Source organism: Echinops telfairi, unplaced genomic scaffold (genome assembly GCF_000313985.2).
Source record: "Echinops telfairi isolate 266 unplaced genomic scaffold, ASM31398v2 ScPeMD7_5592;HRSCAF=6446, whole genome shotgun sequence".
In the NCBI taxonomy this organism is placed as follows: Eukaryota; Metazoa; Chordata; class Mammalia; order Afrosoricida; family Tenrecidae; genus Echinops; species Echinops telfairi.
In genome coordinates, this window is record NW_022109491.1 from 43,230,943 (window position 1) to 43,250,014 (window position 19,072).

Consider the following 19,072-nt stretch of genomic DNA (forward strand, 5'->3'; position numbering starts at 1 on the left):
AGAAGACAATGGGATGATATAAAGGCAGTCTCTGGGTTACAAATGAAGTTTATTTCTAAGCATATCTTTAAGTTCAATTTTCTGGCAAATCGAATGTGGTGCATCTGGTTCTAATTTAGCATTACTTCACTGAAAGAAAAGGCTTGAAGATTTTTCAATGATTTAACAGTTTCATGTGCAACACAGGAATATAATGATAGAGAATTGTTGCATTTAAGGTATTGGTTCAATTATTTCAAAGTGATGACACATTTATATAACATTAATAAGCCAAGTATGTATTATCTATAAGACAGATGTGCATAACCTGGGGATGAACTGCATTTATAATAAGGAAAGAAAAATAATACCAACTAAGAATACTATACTATGAAAAATTATCCTTCAAGAATGAAGGTGAAATTAAGCTGCTTGCCCAAACAAGCAGAAACTAAAAGAATTCATATTCACCAGACTGACCTAGTAATGAGGACTCTGTAACAGGAAATAGGAAAGGTATGTGAGTATAATTCAAAACTATACAAAGATCGAAAGATCCTAACAAGATAAAAATACTTGGAGAAGCTCAAGGACTAGTAATACAGTATTCATGCTGGAAAACTTCATCCATCCGTTTTTTAAATAGCAAATATATAAAAAGCAAGAACAAAATTATCTGATGATATATATGAAATATAAAGATGTCATTATTGATAACAAAAAGGTAGAGAAGATTGGTATTGATACTGAATTTACTGTACAGTGGTGAAGTCAAGTTGGTACCAACTGACCCTGTTGTTAGCTGTGGTCAAGTTACTTCTGGCTCCCAACAGCCCAGTACACAACAGAACACACAGCCCACGGCACCACAACACCCTCAATTGGTCCTATGCTTGACCCCATTGTTGCAGTCACTGTGTTACTCCATGCCATTAAAGGGCTTTCTCTTTTCTGCTTTACCCTCTACGAAGCATAATGTCCATTTCTAAGGCCTGGTTTCTCTTGATAATGTGGTTAAAGTACATGATACAGTCTCGCCATTTTCATTTTAGGAGCATTTTGTCAGCCTCTACTTCCAGTAACACAGAGTTGCTTGTTCTCAGAAAGTCCCGAATACTCCAGACACCACAATGCAAACCTGGTCATTATTCCCTTGTCTTCCCTGTTCAAGGTCCAGCCTTATCGTGCATACTAGGTGAGTGGAAAAGGCTAGGGCCAGGTGCATCTTACTCTTCAAAGTGACATTTTTGCTTGATAACACTTTAAACATCATTTCATTTCTTGACTGCTATTTCTATGAGCATTGATTATGAATCCAAATAAAATGAAATCCTTGACAACCTCAATCTTTTCTCCATTTATCACGATGTGATCTATTGGTCCGATTGTGAGGTCGTTTGTCTTCTTGACGTTGGAGTGGAAACTCATCCTAACAGCTGAAGTCTGATCTTCTGAGTAAGTGCTTCAATTTGTCTTTGCTTTCAGCACGTCAAATTGTGTCATCTACTACTTTCAGGTGGTTAATAAACCTTCAGTAATCCTGATGCTACATTATTCTTCATATTGTCCAGCTTGGGTTATCTGTCCATATACATATCAAATAGACACGGTGAGAGGACACCACCCTGACAGACACCTTTCCGGAGTTTAAGCCACTCAATACCCACTTGTGTTTCTTGAACAATTGCCTCTTGGTCTATGTATATTTTCTACCTGAGTACAGTTAAGGGTTCTGGAATCCCCTTCTATGTAATTTTATCCATAATTTGTTATGATCAATGCAAATACCTTTGCATCATCAATAAAACATAAGTAAATATATTTCTGTTATTTTCTTCTTCCAGCCGAGATCTACCTGACAGTAGCAATGATATCCCTTGTTCCACATTCTCTGTTGAATCTGGGTTGAATTTCTAACAGCTCCCTGTTGGTGTATTTATGCCACCATTTTTTAGTTATCTTCACCATGTCACATGAATGATATTATTTGTAACTTTTAATTCTTTGTAATGATCACAGATATGGATCTCTTCCAGTTGGTTGGGCAGGTAGGAGTCTTTGTAAATTCTTGGCATAGGCTAGGCATAGAGTGCTCCCAGCACTCACTATTAAAAACAGTTCTGACTTGAGCATTAACTTTTAATTATCTTTGAATGCTTACGTATTTTGGATCAAATTTCCAACAGTAAATCAATAATCTTAAGGGACAATGAGTATATATTAGTGAGGGACAATTGAAAAAGAGAAGAGTGAGATTAGTTATACAGCACAAATAATGTAATCAATGTTACTAAATTATACATGTAGAAACTACTGAATTGGGGTAGATTTTTTTGTTCATATTCTCAATGACAATGAAATAAAGTTCACTGAGGTATAAGGGGGTGGGCAGGAAGTCAGCACATTTTAGTTATGTTCAGTTAAACTAAATCTGCCCCAATCTGATATGATTCATAGCTAATTCTTTACAAGCCATGTTCTGTAGAATAGTATGCCTACATGATATTATTTAAATAAAATCAAATGAATATAGGAATTATTGCGCTTTAGTTCTCACTTGGAAATGCATGCACATTAGATGGTTATGTGTTCTCAGAGTCTCAGCAGTAAAGAAATGTATCATCTAATGTCCTATTATTTTGTTTCCCACAATTATTTTATTGTTGAATTCTTTTTAATAACATTAGTAATATTTTATAGGACTAGTGTGTCTTGAGTTGATGGACAAAATTAAAAGGAATACTTTCCTATATTTGATTCTACACACCGCCTTATTGCAATTGGCAAACTTCACCTAGATAGAATTGCTGAATTTTGTCAATTTACATTCGGGGTTTAGAATGAGTTCATACAGTTTACAGGTGATAATGTGGAGTTCAGATATTAAAACCTTCCTTGTCCAGGAGACAACTGAAAGGGATGTCATAGAATGTCATTCCTTCTTCCAACCATCTTTGAGATGTGAATGCCAGTACCTGCCACTATGTTACCCTAACTGAGCTTCCATTTTCAAGGGAAAAAATTGAGGGTTGTTGGTTTTGTGCAAATAAATAATCAGAGATTGCTGAGAGCAAAAGGAATCCAGATGGCACTGTGGCTTACACATTGGGCTGATAACCACAAGGTCAGTGGATCAAATCTACCAGCTGCTCCACAGGAGAAAGATGAGACTGTTATACCCATAAAGATTTACCCACTCAAAAGCTTATATAAGGTCCCTATCAGTAAAAATTGGCTTGCTGGCAGTGAGTTTGTTATTTTGGATTATTCAGAGCCAACCAACATCTGTGTTTTACAGATACTCAAAGACAAACAAGGGAATATAAAAGTTGTACAATATATACTCAAGTATGAGCTGGCCCAAATACCAGCCAAGGCACCAAATTTTACCACAAAAACTGCATTAAAAATTTTCTGACTGAGAGGGTGCAGCAAAAGTGGGATAGAAAGGGGGAACCAATTACACGGATCTACGTATAACCTCCTCTCTGGGGAACGGACAACAGGAAAGTGGTAAAGGGAGACATTGGACAGTGTAAGACATGACAAAATAATAATAATTTATAAATTATCAAGGGTTCATTAGGGAGGTGGGAGCGAGGAAGGAAGGGGAAAATGAGGAGCTGATACCAAGGGCTCTAGTAGAAAGAACATGTTTTGAGAATGATGAGGGAAACAAATGTACAAAAGTGCTTGACACAATGGATGGATGAATGGATTGTGATAAGTGTTGTATGAGCCCCCAATAAAATGATTTTTTTTAATGTGCTGGAAAACTCGGCTTATCCTCAAGTATATGTGGTATGCAGTGCAAAAGGGAAAGCTTCATATATGTCCTGATTGGAGGAGGTTGGCATGGGGAGTCTATAAGCTGGCTAACATTTGAGGGATACCTTATGTGATGGACTGTGAGAATGTATTTGGCTTTCTCTGGGTCAGAGTTCAAAGAAGGGGTTGGTGTGGTGGTAGTGGGAAGGCCTGATAGGCATAAGTCAAGTCCAGATCATTCTAGGCCAAGGGTTACAGAGATTGTGTGCTGGTTTTCTAAGCTGGTTGCTACAGAACTTACAAGCCACAGTTCTATTGAAATATACTGTATAGTCAATTATCCATTTGTTTAATTCTCATTTTATAATAGAGGCTTTGATGCTTTAAAAATATCACTCTAATTAAACTGATCAACCTTCCTAAATTTAAAGATGGACTGCTCTACCTGCTATGAGCTTCTTGATAGTGACACTAATTATGAATTATATTTTATGAAAATGTTCATGCAAAATAATAACATCCAGCAAATTAAAAGCACATGCGTTACCTCTGTTGTGATCTTGTTAGATGATTTGTTTTTCTAGTCCATGAAGTCGACTATGTTTCGAAGTTTACAGGGTCTGATACATTCTAAAGTGGAGAAGCAAACAATCCCATAGTCATTGATCTGTTTTAGAGGGAGTTGCTTGTCTCAATATTCATGTTCTGTCGTTCTCTATTTTCTCTTTTTATGTTCTAAAGCATCTATTAATGCCTTTGATAAATATACTCAGTGAACCCCAAAAGCTAGGATGAAATTGTACAGAAAGACTCAAGTTCCTACAATTCAATAAAGAAGCTATCTTGACCCCACCAACAGCAAATAAAAGCTGCATTATAGTTCTGAGATGTTGAACGAATGGAAGTAAATTGAAAAATGTATAAGATAAGGAATCAGAAAATCAAACCACAGACCATTTGAATGTGTTTTAAAGATGAATTTATTAAATGTTTAACCTGTTTGCTTTTCTTTCTGGTTACAGTTGAAATGAATAGTCGGGTTGACAGTATAAATGAACCAGCAGAGAGTCAGCAAGAAGATTAACTAATAGGTAAGGTGCCTGTATGGTAGGATTTTCAATGACAAACTGGCTGTAGGAAATATTTGTGAATGGTGGACTAGATTTCCCTTGGTTCTGCCAAGTCCCACAGGCAAAACTTTCAAGCCTTTATACTGAATAATACCAGCATAAGAATAAAATGGGAAATAAAAGATAAGCTGCTGCAGTACATACCGATCATGAAGTATAGCATTTTTGGAGCTTTAACAATAAAAAATTCCCTATCTGTCTCACTCCCTCATCTCCTAGAGCGATTAACTCATTTCTGGAAACACAAACTAATTCTGAAATATTACTTTTCCAGAAACTACCTAATGAGTTATTTTCTTTTTTTTAAAGCATAAAACCCTATATCTTTGCCCTGGAGAATATATAAGGCACAAGAACACATACTGATGATAGGCCCAAGCCCCCTTACCCCCACTGTAAGTACTGGTCCCCTCACACCACTACTTCAGGTCCTGTGCATCTGTATAAAGGCTTATTGAATTTAAAGAACCTTTGAGTACTTCCCAGGGATTTGAAAAAGTCACAGTCACACCGGGTTAGGAACTTTTCTAGATGAACATTCTAAATCTGTCAGCAGAAGCCAAAACATCTAGCACAGTAATTCACAATCTTCCTAATGCCTCTACCCTTTAATACAGTTTCTCACGTTGTGGTGACCCCCAACCATAAAATTTTTTCGTTGCTACTTCATAACTGTAATTTTTCTACTGTTATGATTTGGGTGACCCCCTGTGAAAAGGTCATTTGACCCTCAAAGGGATTGCGACCCACAGGTTGAGAAATCTAGAACGATAAGTGAGCTGGAAATCCTTTTTGTATCTTAAGGACTGGTGAGAAGAATTGGAAAAAAGAAGTCAGGCTGACTTTCATAAACATCTCATTTCTTTACCTAAAATAATAAGATATGGAAAACATAAAATAAATGAACTGCATGGAATTACTGAACTGTCTGGAATAAGTGAACTGGAAGACCCAAATTATGTGTTGACACTTTAACTCCCAGCATTTCTTATGTTCTTCTTGGTGTGGAACTCTACACTCTCCGGGAGGGAGGGGAAAAATGAGGACCTAATACCGGGGGCTTAAGTGGAGAGGAAATGTTTTGAGAATGATGAGGGCAATGAACATACAAATGTGCTTTACACAATTGATGTATGTATGGATTGTGATAAGAGTTGTATGAGCCCCTAATAAAATGATTAGAAAAAAAAAAAGAAAAGGTTTTGAAAATGATGGTGGTAGCAATTGTACAGCCATGCTTGATCTAACGGAACTATGTATTGTTATAATATCTGTAAGGATTCCTAATAAAATAATTTTTTTTAAACAAACAAACAAAAAAACATCAGATTTCTTACTTTTGCTGTTCAATATTATGGCAACAAATTTAGGGGTATATGAAAGAGAACATATGTTCTCCTAATAGTAGTCTAATGGTTATTTAAAATTAAATGTACTAGTGATTGTATAATTCATGTGTAGCACAGGATATTAAAAAATTACAAGTCTACAATCATGCTCTATTAAAAGTTTCCTTTTATTAACCCATTGAAAATTTTTGTTATAGAAAAGATATGGGAGAGATTTCATTAAACAGGAATAAAATTATTACCCTACTAGATACTTTCCTTCATAGAGAGATTACTGAATAAATATATAGGTGCTATCGAGAAGTGTGGTGAAGAAATGAGATGGTGCCTGGCTATCAGGAAGAATAGTGTCTGGGGTCTTAAAAACTTGTCTTAAAACAAGCAACCATCTGGTTAGGTGTTAGCCAAGCCCACATGAAGGAAGTAAATCGGCCAGTATTATTGAAGGATTATAAATTACAAAACTCAAGATCAGAAGAAAACCTATTAGAGCTTAAAATTTGAGTGCCCAGTTTACAGAAGGTTATGGAAGAAAGTGAAAGCCCAGAATACATTTCAGAGACTCCACAGGCAATAAGCTTCCAGTGGATTCCCTCAGACCATTTACCAGGGAAGTAAATAGCTTTGCTATCAAACAGAGTACATTAGAAAATGGCTATTATCCCTTTCCATCCATTTTTAATTTGTTATAATTTTTAATATATTTTTTCTGTTACTTTTTCAACAGTGGTTTTTCTATATTTTATTATTGTTATTGGGTTTTGGTGTTTTTTTTCCTTTTGCATATTTTTCTATACATAATATCCAGGATAGATAAATATATAGAGATAGTAACTCAATTAATAGTTTCTTAGAGCTATGGCAAAGAATAATAAGTGCATGGAAGAAAATGAACAATGTTATTTACTCCGTTGGTATCTGGAAAAGGTGTGGGACTGAAATTTGGACTCATGGAAGCTTCCTTTGATTATTCCTACCAGATATGGCTGAAAGGAATGTAACTGATGCTAAATTGCAGCTTAGGGAAGAAAAGAGACTTTTGTACTTCCCCAGAGCAAAAGCCACGAAGCTTTGACAAAATGGCTGATAGAAGGCCAACCCTGTTGGAGATATTCTGCCACAGACAAATTTCCATATGCATTTGAAGTTGAGAGTCTGAGATTAACTTAACCGGATTATTTTTAAAAGAATTGTTTAGGATGTGGCTGCAAAAGCATTATATTGAGCTCTCCAGAAGGTGCTTGTACGCCTACCTGCCTTCAGTCTTTACAATTAGATTTGCTAAAAGGCTAGCCTGGAAAAAATAAATGGCTTTAGTTTAGAAAAGATAAGCCCCACCCAGTGCCTTGAGTGTCAAGATATTTGCTTTTGAAAAGACATACAACTAGAACTGCTAGGAGACTAAAGAGAAGTGTGTATGTTGCGGGGGTGTGGGGGATGCAGTGTGGGTGGGATAGGTGACTCTGATTTCTTTTCATTTTGAGCAAGCAGTTTTCCTGGAGAAACACCTAGGCAGGAAAGTCTGTGCCCATTGGAGTAGACAACACCTCTTGGACTGAATGCTAAAGGGAGTCTGTGGGAAGCCTGGTATGCTCACTAGGTGATCCCAGATTCCCTTGTTGAGAGGAAATGGGGAAATCACAGCAATGGAGAGACAGAAATCAATCTGGCCACTGGCACCTATAGACCTGAAACTAGAGGAGAGACAAAATGAGCTAGCTTGTCTGAAGTTAAAAAAAGAGTTGCACAGAACCTGAGCTTACCCTGAGGGTGCTATTCTTATGAGGCTATGTGACAGGGTCAATGGTCTGAATTGGAAGGAAACATGTGAAACTCCTGATCTTGCTATGGCACCCATTAACCTAGCTTGGAATGGCTAGAACTGGGTTGACCAGAACCCAACTAGATGAAGAGGAAGACGTATGACCCTGTAAACAGGTGCACACTGCTTGGGATGGCCTGCACTAGATTTGACTTTGCTTATTGGTGCAGACACACAATGTTCCAACTGTAATGAAGATTCTTCATCAGAGATCATGTTTGTCTTCTCAGTGCACTGGGTTGAAAGGAATGAGCAATTTAGAAATTGGATACCGAAAATGGGGAAGAGTTAAAAGCGTGAATTTACAAAACTTTTACAATAGAAGGGTTTTGTTTTGTTTTGTTGAGGGGGGGGGGAGTTTCTCCACTTGCGTGAGAGCCCCAGATTTACTTATGTAAAGTTATCTGTTTCAATCCCTTACTTTAAGTAGCTCAAGGTCTCTGAAGGGACATTAGAACCCAAGTCCATGAGACATCTCTCAGTATTCTCAAAGTCTGTTGAGTCTACAAATCTCAATATATTTGTAATAAATAGCTATCACCAGTTCATTATTTTTTGGAATTTCAATTTTTTTCTTTAGTGTGTGTATTAGACTGGGTTGTCTTTGGAAACATTACTAGTTATATTCATATATGTGACTGACTTACAAACTTTTCTGATTGTCTTTAGTCTTAAATAACTGGAATAAGGGAGGAATACCACTGAAATTTTTCTCTTTTCCTAACGGATCTAAGGAACAGAGGGTGAGAGAATTAGAGATGTAATTAGAGTTCAGGTTCAGATGTTTATAAAACTGCAATTTGGGAAAATAAGACATTTTTGTTTTGTTAACTTAAATAAGATTTAAATAAGTACCTTAAATAAGGTACTGGTGCATTTTTAATTGTGCATGTTTCAGTTGTATCCTATTAGGCAGAAACACAGTTTTATTATTGTCTTTGTTTAGAGATTAATAAGGTTAAAGAGTTGTATACAGGTTTCAACTTAACAAGGGTTCAAGTTAACAAGAGGTGTCCCATAGTGGTTAGATTCTATGTCAATTTGATGGTGCCTGTGTGGAGGTAGGAATGGAGTCTACCATGTTAATCAGGTGATAGCCTAAGGATGCCTCCATAGGATGTGGCCTTTTTATAAGAGAGATAGTGAGACTCTCTCTCTTGCCTTTCACCCTCCTGCTTGCTTAGATTCTGTGTGTGCCTCCAGAGATGGACCCATTTGGGACTCAAATCCTAGGAGTGTCACTACCCTATCATGTTCCCCAGACCTGGGATATACACAACCTGCACCAACCAGCTTTTGATTTCCATACTTCACCATTCTGTTTCATTGGTCTGCAGTTTGCAAGTCCAAAGAGAACTCCAGCTAGCCATGTAGCTCAGTTAGACTGAGCTGGTGTCCCTTGTTGATATATAATTATTTCTTAATGTAAATTTTATACATATATGAGGGTAACTGGTTTTATTTTTGTATACAATACAGTCTAACATACACAGTCAAGGAAAAGTTGAAATTCCAAATAATAATAATAATAATCTAGTGATAGTTTATGGCTACAAATTGATTGAGATTTGTAGAGAGGGTCAACAGATCCTGAGAATACTGAGTGAGGTCCCATAGGTTTGGGTTCTAATACCCCTTCAAAGACCTTGAGTTACTCAAGGTAATAGGTTGAAACTGATATCTTTGTATAAGTAAATCTGGGGCTCTCAGCTATGTGGAGGGAAAAAAGCCATAATAAATAGCAATCAAATGTGCACTATAAACTTGAAGCACAAATTTATACAATCCAGAGTAATGTAGTAATATACAAATTGAAAAAGTAACTAATAACTAGGAAGTTAACAATAAATAACTTAACAAGAGGATGGGGGGATATGGCCTCCAGGTAAGAAGCACAGAAAGATCTTCTCAGTAACTATTGGACAGGTTTCACTAGGATGGAAATCCTGCACTCACTGGAAACAATGAAAACTACTTAAAAGCTTAAAGTGGAAGATTGTAACACCTGCTGATGGACAACAATCAACCAGCAGCATGAGCCACTTCTGAGTGGTCTCACCATCCAGCCAGCTAAAGCTATTTCCCCACTGGCCTTTAGGGGTCCTGCATGGATAACAGACCGCATGGAAAATATGGCATAGACATTCTAAACAATTCTTTTGGCCATATTTTTTTCTGTCGCATTCTTGCCTGCTTTCTTTTTTGGCACCCCCTGCCCCACAAACACCATGCTATGTGACAGATAAATACACACAATAACACTGTCAAAAGAGCAAGCATCCCCACCCACAGGGCAGTTTTATTTTTCACTTTCTTTTCTTTTTTTGTGTGTATTTGACATATTTTTATTTCTAGTTCTCTCCAACTTCCTCTACCTATACAATACTCTCCCACTGAGAATATGCATGCCTTCCAGGCAAAAATAGGCAGGCCTGCATATTAAAGCACACCCACCTAAGCAGGGCTTTAATAATAATAATAATAGGTTTTTTTTTTCTTTTCATCTGAGTGCCAAGACCAACCCACATTTATGCTGTCACAGTAAAAGAAATCTAGCACTGTAAACCATGCCCCAATCTTTGTCTCTCTGTCTCTGCCCACTTTTTCATTGTTTTCCTCTTGTATTTTTCTTTTATCTTTTAAAAATGTTTCTATTTTTCCTGTCTTTTCTCTTCTTTCTTTTTCTCTCATTTATTCATATATTCTACTTTTTCTCTTTAACATTTTTATATATAAATTATTTTCTTCTAGTCTGAATATTTGCTTATACTTTTCTCCTGTCCCCTGCACTTTCTTATCTCTTTCTCCTTTTCTTCACAAAATATATTTCCACAAAACGTGTTAATTCTGATTGCATCTCTTAAAATACATTTTACCATTATACAAATCTGTTGGCCTAGTCAGATGGTTTAGCATTAAAATTAACATTACTTTATTTTATTTTATTCTTTCTCTCAACATTACATACTTACCCACCTCTCTCTCCTTTTCTCCATCTCATCACTGTATGTTTTCTGGCCCCTATTTGACCTCTCCCACCTCCCTATAGGAAGGCAACAAACCCTACAAGAAAAGAAGTTCATACACAACTACCAGCTTCACTGTGACGTGGCAGAAACAGTAGACAAACTCTATACATTAAAAAACAAAACAAACAAATGAAAATTCTAAAAAAAGATGTCTTGGAACTACTAAAAACAGAATTCAGAAGAATGGTGTTAAAGTCTCTTTAAAAGATGTGGAAAACACTAGTTAGAACAGAAGAAGTTGAAAACACTACACCAAAAGAATTGCCAGAATGCAAGCTATGAAATAACAAAATGAAGCAGTACAGTAAAAGACTTAAGGGGTAGAGTAGAAGAAAATGAAAATTGAAATCTATGAGCTCAAGGACAATAACTTTGAATACAAACAACAAAAGAACCAAAGAAATTTGAAGAACGCCTGAGAATGATGTGGAACACTGTCAAAAGAAACAACTATTTCTCATGAGGATCCTAGGGCAGAAACAAACAGACAAAAATCTACAGAGAAAGTAGTATGGGAAATCAAGGAAGACATTTTCCCAACATCACAAAGGAGGCAAAAAGAATCTAAGAGAACTTCAAACAGGATAGACACCATAAGAAAATATTGTAGCATATCATAGTAAAACTTTAATTTAATGGAAAAGGAGATAATCTTGAGGGAAAAGAGGGGGGAAAGAAAAGTCACCTTTAAAGGTCGGGATAAGCTCAGACTTTTCAGCAGAAAGCTTGTAGGCAAATGGACTAACATAAGCAAAATTCTGAAAGAAAAAACTACCAGGCAAAAAATCCTATATTGAGCGAAATTGTCCCTATAATATGAAGTTAAAATAGAGATATTTCCAGCAAGGAAAACCTAAAGAAATTTGTGAAATTAAAACCAGCATTACAAAAAATATATATAAACAAGATCACCATGGATAGAGAATCAAGTAAAATAGCTGAGCAACTGGAGAGCTTTATACAATGGTACAGGAAGAAGCCACGGAGAAACCAATATAACGAAAACAGCACTCAAAGCATCACAAAATTATAGAAGGAATGAAGATACCAAAAAACCATGCACACACAGAAACCAAAGCAAACACCTCAACATGACAGCAAAAACCTCACATATATCAATAATGACAATGTCAATAGAGTAAATGCACCAACAAACAGAGAATCAGACATGGAATGGGTCTTGAGACAAAACATGTGACTCCAAAATAAAGACGAGAAGAAAGTGATAGCCAGAGAGGTGGAAACTTCACTGCTGGTTGGAAAAGTTGATTAGTTCACAATGTCTCTCCTGAATGGTGATACCCACTGGTAAACAGACTGCCCATGGTATGTTTATGGTGAATTTAGGAGATATTTTAAGTTAACAAACAAGATTTAGAACATTTGAATTCTATAAAAACTGGGAGTGAGGAAGAAATTTTCACTAAGAAGGAGAGGGAATAGTAAGCAAAGTCCAAAGACTCTTCCAATTTAAGAGTTTCTTTCAAAAATAAGGTAGGAAAAAACACTATTTAAAGAAGAACGCTGAAAAAGTTAAGACTAAATATCCTACAAAAGAATCACAAGTCACAGAAAGTTCAGAGTAACTATTCCAAATGAACATGCTGAAAGGAAAAAAGAAATCTCAAACAAGACTATCATACCCAGAACAACTACCTTAAAGAATGATAGTGGGATTAAAGTGTTCCCAAACAAGAGATTTTATATCTACCATACTATTCAATAGCAGGAAGTTTGCTTTGGGGTCCCACAAAAAAGCACTAGAGTAAGTTCTGTAGATGAGAAGTAAAAGACACTAGGAAGAAATTCAAATATATACATAAAAAGAAAGATCCTTAATAACATGAAATATATAGACAAATATAAGTAACAAGGTATGCATACTTTATAATTCTTTCCTGCTTTGGAGAGAGCTGATTTTATGCCCAGTTGGATGGCAATCACAATTATCCCTGTTAACAACCACTCATAGGTGAATCATATGATACAATCAGAATGACCCCACCACCACCACCAAATGTCTTACCTGAAGTCATGAAAGAAAAGGTTACTTGATAGGTGTAACATAAAGTATAGCTAGAAAATCCATATTAAATAATTCACGACTTTACAGGAATCGAAGACCCCACTCCTCTCCTACACGGAAAAGACTAGCTTAAACACTAATGTTTTTGCAGCATTCCTCAAGATAGTTTAAAAAATTTTTAAATTCCTCAACTGATGAGTGGATAAACAAAATATGGTACACACATACAATGTAATGCTCTTCATTAAATAGGAGAAATGAAGTCTAGACACACGCTACAATATGGATGTAGCTTGAAGATATTATCTTAAATTAAGTAACCCAATCACAAAAGGACAAATTTTGTGTGATCTAATTTATGTAAAAATAGAAGGCAAATGTATAGAAACCAAAGTTTACTAGTAGTTACCAGGGGTAGGTGTTAGCGACAAATGGGGAAGTACAGTGATAGAAAAAAAATGATATTGATTAAATTTAGTGTTGCACAGCCAGATATCATAATTGATGTTGATAAATTTGCACATTTATTGAATGTTAAATTTGAAAAAATGTGTGATATACTTACAACAATCACACACACACGAACAGTGACAGGGCCAGCTTATAGAATTTTGCTCCTGGGTTTGAAGGTTTAGGATTATGGTTTCACCAGTTAATGAAGCCCATAATGTGCTTAGTGCTTCTGTTGTACTTCCTATCTTGTTGACTAGTTCCTCACATCTTAAAAACTTGCAAATGCCCATCCAAGACACAAAACTTTGTCTCTATTCACATGGACCATAGAAAGCAAGAGTCATAAACAGAAAGATAAGGAATATATGGTTAATTAACTCCATGAACAACTGCCTCCTTTACCAGAAGAACAGAATGGTGCCCAGTAGTCAGTACTGAATGTTGTGATTTTCAAAAATTCCATAGAATATCCTGATGGAAAAAATAAAATATAGAACATAATTTCAAATTCTCATAGACTCTTGACTTTCTTGATAAAGCCCTGAAAACTATTGGAAGGAGACAATCCTTAAATGTTAGAACAGAAACAATCCCCGGAAGAAATCTTAAAACTAAACAGTAGTTTAACTTAGCTAATAAAAAAAGGCCTGCTTTGAGCATTATGCTGCTTTAAGTTCATCCTTTATAGGATCAAATTAACAAGGACAGCTTGAAAACTTACATAGGAACCATAAGTAACCGTGAATTTATGTTATAGAGGAGTAACAACTGATAAAGGTGGGTGGCATGTAATCAAACCCAAGGCATGTAATCAAAGTCACTACGTTGCACATGTAAAAACTTTTGAATTGGTGTATGTTTTATGTTCTCAACAACAACAAATAAAACTTAAAAAAATCTGAACAAAATGGAACAATTGAATCTTCAAAAATTGAGAAAAATAATCTTCAATAAAGTTCTGTACCAGCAACCATATATTTTCAGAGAAAAGGCAGAAAGCTTTCTCTTTATATATTCTTTATAAAAAATAGCAAAGGATATAAAATAGTAAGAAGAAAAGTGATTGAGGAAGGAGTGTAATGCATGGAACAATTGTAAGTCAAGAAAAATACTAAGTGCACAGGCAAATATGAACATGAATTGACTGTGAAAATAATACTAGTAATTAGAGGGAGGTTAAAATATGAAATTGGATTAGTATTTATGTGTTTATATAGTATACAAAACACAACACTATACACTATGTACTGCAGATGTAGGTTTGTACAGCATATATATGTTTGCACAGCCATGTGTAATAGTATTAAAGCATGTAAGTTGTTGATTCACACATGTAAGGAGTTTGCTTACCTCTTGGAAGGAAGAGAAACAATTTTGAAAATTTCTTCATGATTTTTATTTTAAAGAAATAATACATTAAAACTACAATTAAAGTTATATCACCAATATTTGAGTAGTGCTTATAAACTAGGCATGCTAACTATATGTTATTTTCTATAATTTGCATTATGGTTTTAGCTTCACTTTATACTTGTCTGTGCATGTATGAAAGATATGTGAAAATACTAGGATTAAATAATCTAAAACAGTGGTTCTTGACCTCTCTGTTACAACCCCTTTGGGGGTCGAATGACCCTTTCAGAGGGGTTGCCGATTCATAACAGTAGCAAAATTACAGTTATGAAGTAGCAGCAAAGATAATCTTATGGTTGGGGGTCACCACAACATGAGGAACTGTATTAAAGGGTCGTGGCATTAGGAAAGTTGAAAACCACTGCCCTAGAATATTAACAATAGTCATTGTTGAGGGATCAAGCAACTTTTTAAAATGTAAGTTAGTTTCAAAAATCTGCATATATACTTCAAATAAATAATTTTAAAAAACATTTATAGGGCACAATAAAGGAACATTAGTCTAGTTATCATCAACTGGAGTTCTTCCTTAGATATGATTAACCTAACTCTTTGAGAAGTCGATTTGCTTGCATTTACATGGCTCATTTAGTGTAGTAATGTGGATTGTCTAGACCCAAAGCTCTTTTCTACTCTGTCATTTACCAAAATATATTAAATGCATATTTTAAATTCCAGCATATTTTAAACTTATCCCTACAATATCCCACCCCAGTGCATTTTGTGCAGACATCACCTTTTACTTCCATCTTTACTTCATCCTAAGTTAAAATAGATTTCCTATAGATGCAATCAAATAAGAAAAATTAGTACTTAAGTTGGATCAAACAACCATTAAAATGCTTGTAGGTGATTGGCTCTTACTGAGTCACTCTTGGTTTAATATCATTTGGTTTGAAATGTGTTGTAGAAATTAATCCAGTCACTCTGTAAAACTTGAATTTAAGATAATGTATTCAGAGGAAGAAAAAATAGTACACCTAGAAGTCAGAATACAGCAGTATCCATAAGTGAGAATTGATGCCTTTGAGTAAAATTTTCTCCCACAGATAGATGTAGTTCTTGAAATAATAAAATTATAATGCAATTACTTTGTTAATTATTGGTTGAGGTTACAAGTAGGATGAGTTAGGGATGGGAAATGGGCTTCTATTGGATAGTTGAATACAAATCGTTGCTATAATTGATTATAAGAACTAATTACATTATTTTCCACCATAGTTTTATTGCTTTCAAATGGGATCATAAAACATCACTGATGGAACATATATGCATTACACTCACTCTCAAGAGTGAATGTAAATTCTTCTTGGAACCCAGGTGTTATTTCCCAGAAACAGCTTGTTAATAAAATAGTTTAAGTGGTCTGGGAAAATTCAGATAGAAATAACTTCAAGATCCCTTCAAGAAAATCTCTTATTATATGTTTTCCATGAAGAAATATTCCTTTGGTGTACAACCAAAGAGACAGCTGTATCAACATTCCCTTCCTGAGAGAGTGTATTTTCCTCGTTTCCTAACTTAACAAGGGAGGAAATTGTTCCTCAACATTATACCTCCTAGCAATTAGACTGCCTAGATAACAGAACCTTGTCAGATGGAGCCTCAGGTAGTCTTATCAGGGTCACTTTTCTCTGGAATTGGCACAAATATGGGTCTCTCCCAATCAGTTGGCCAGGTAGCTGTCTCCAGAATTTCTTTGCATAAAGTGAGTGCTTCCAGTGCTTCATCAGCTTGTGGAAACACTTCAATTGAAATTCAGCCAATTCCCGAAGGCTTGTTTTCAGCCAATACCTTAAATGCAGACTGTACTTCTTCCTTAGTACCACCAGCTCTTGATTTATGCTACTTGAAGTGGTTTATCTTTTGGTACAGTGAGTCTGTGCATTCTTTCTGTCTTCTTTAATGTTTTCTGCGTTAATTAATATTTTGTCAATAGACTTTCAATATTGCAACTATAGGCTTGAATTTTTTCTTTTTTGTTGTTGTTTTGTTTTGTATCTTCAAATACGCTGAAAGTGTCATATGAAATATGCATTTTGGCTATGTAGCTCCAGGGTTTTGCACATTACATTTTAATACTTTCCTTTTCTTCTCTAGCTTCTCACTGAATATTTCTATTCAGCTTTTTTACTCCATCATTTCTTCCATTTGCTTAAGCTACTCTATGTTCAAGTGCAATATTCAAAGTCCATTCTGACATCTGCTTTGATCTTTTCTTTCCTGTATTTTCAATGAGGTTTTTATTTTCTTCCTACATGATGTTCTTGACATCACATGGCTTGTCAGGTCTGTGTTCAATATGTGTCTTCAGATCATTAATGTTCCAGGTGTCAGATATGTTCTTGAAATAGTCTCAAAATTCAGGTGGGATATGCTTAAGATTGTATTTTGGCACTTAATGACTTGTTTCAGTTAAGCTTTCAAAAAAAATACTTGGAAAGTTGAGTTAGTCATTTCAATCACCTGATTCAAGTTGTCCATGTGTCCTGTGATTACTAGCTTGAATTTATGTATTCTAAAGAACCCAAAAGTATGTTGGTATAATGGTTTAGTGCTGGGCTGTTAACCATATGATCAGAAATTCAAAACTGCCAGCTGCTCCATGGGAGAAAGAGAAGGCTTTCTACTCTACAAAGGATTTACAATGTTGGAAATCCAAAGGTGAAATTCTATTCTGCCCTGTAGCTTCACTATGAGTTAGAATTGCTTGATGACAGGTAAGGTAGTGGAGGCGTTTCATTTTAAGGAGCCCTTGTGATACAGTGGTTATAAGTATTCAGCTACTAATTGAAAAGTTGGTAGTTGGAACACAAGTCTCTCCAAGGGAGCAAACTGTGACACTGGAAACCTATTGCGCCGTTCTACTCTGCCCAACAGATCATGAGTCGGCATGGACTCAACAACGACAGGTTTTTGTTTACTTTTTAATATATATGTTTTAAAGTACCCATGTTTAAAGAAAATAACAGTTCAGATAGTCAAAGCTTGTTGATAATCAAATAAAATGTGTCTAAACCTCTTGATGGGCCAGTGAAATTTAAACAGTTCTACTAAAAATGTATTTCTGATAGGATTATGAAGATGTCTTATCTTTAAGCTAATGCTTAGTTCTCTTTGTCTTTGACAGGACCACGGGATGAAGCAAAGGAACAGAGAAGTGGCACTAAATGATAGACCTCAGCATTATTCAACCTCTTCAGGGGGATGCAGGCAGACAGGAATATATTCTATGGAGAAGGTGGGGGGAGGGAAGTCCCACAGAAGGGTGGCAAATCCTTTGCTCTAATTTCTCAAACTGCATTTTGTTCTACCTGCCGAAAAAGAAAATAAAAATGCTCTAATTTGATGGGGTGGGGCTGGGGAGGGGGACCCCTGTTACTGCATCTTTTAGGCTTAGTACTTGTAATTTTTGTTTTGTTTTTCTCTTACAACTTTGCCCCAGGGGCACGTTGGCCTGCTTGAGCACTCACGCGTCCTCTAACCCCTGTCTCTGCTCTCTCAGTTATTTCACAAAGCTGGTCAAACACTGGTTTGTTCATAGAAACATAATCAAGATACATTTTGATAAGCTGCAGGGTATATATCAGGAAGCACCAAACCCAACATCAGAATAATCCACAGTCAAAAGATGCAAAATATAAAACAGACAAATCCTCAGAAATAATACAGAAAAGGTCTGCAATTATGAATTAAAAATATTTCACCTAGGAATTCCTGAGGTAAAACATTTCCATGTAGTTGATAAGAAATATGAAGGCAGGATTTAGTCTAGAGCAAAATACAAAGACAAAACCATGTAGGTATGTATTGACAGCCTTCAGGGTCCCTTACTAGCCAGAGTGGTGTATCTGCTTTCCTTTGGCATTAACTTTCAACAGAGTTTATCTCTTTCCTGAGGTTTTTACCATGTGCTTCCTTGTGCAGACCACCTTGTGCCACCCCATTGTCAAGGAAGGAACTTTTCTATGTGCTTTAATTAAAAGTTGAGAGGGAATTACCGCATTCAGGATCCAAACAGGCCATAAATATTAATAATCCCATCATACACTTATATGTGTCTATAGGTATGTGATTTTCACAAAAGCATATATATATATATA

The 19,072-nt window shown here is 35.7% G+C and overlaps 1 protein-coding gene across 1 annotated transcript in view; it reads left to right on the forward strand.

Annotated features, from left to right (window-relative positions):
• The window catches only part of LOC101653723 (mono-ADP ribosylhydrolase 2), a 196,159-nt gene extending 177,855 nt beyond the window's left edge, over positions 1 to 18,304 (forward strand). Inside the window, exons 10-11 of the mRNA XM_045295173.1 lie at positions 4,770 to 4,838; positions 18,100 to 18,304. Coding sequence (XP_045151108.1) covers positions 4,770 to 4,831 — 62 coding nt within the window. The 3' untranslated portion in view covers positions 4,832 to 4,838; positions 18,100 to 18,304. The remainder of the gene's footprint in view (positions 1 to 4,769; positions 4,839 to 18,099) is intronic.
• The last annotated feature ends 768 nt before the right edge of the window (positions 18,305 to 19,072 follow it).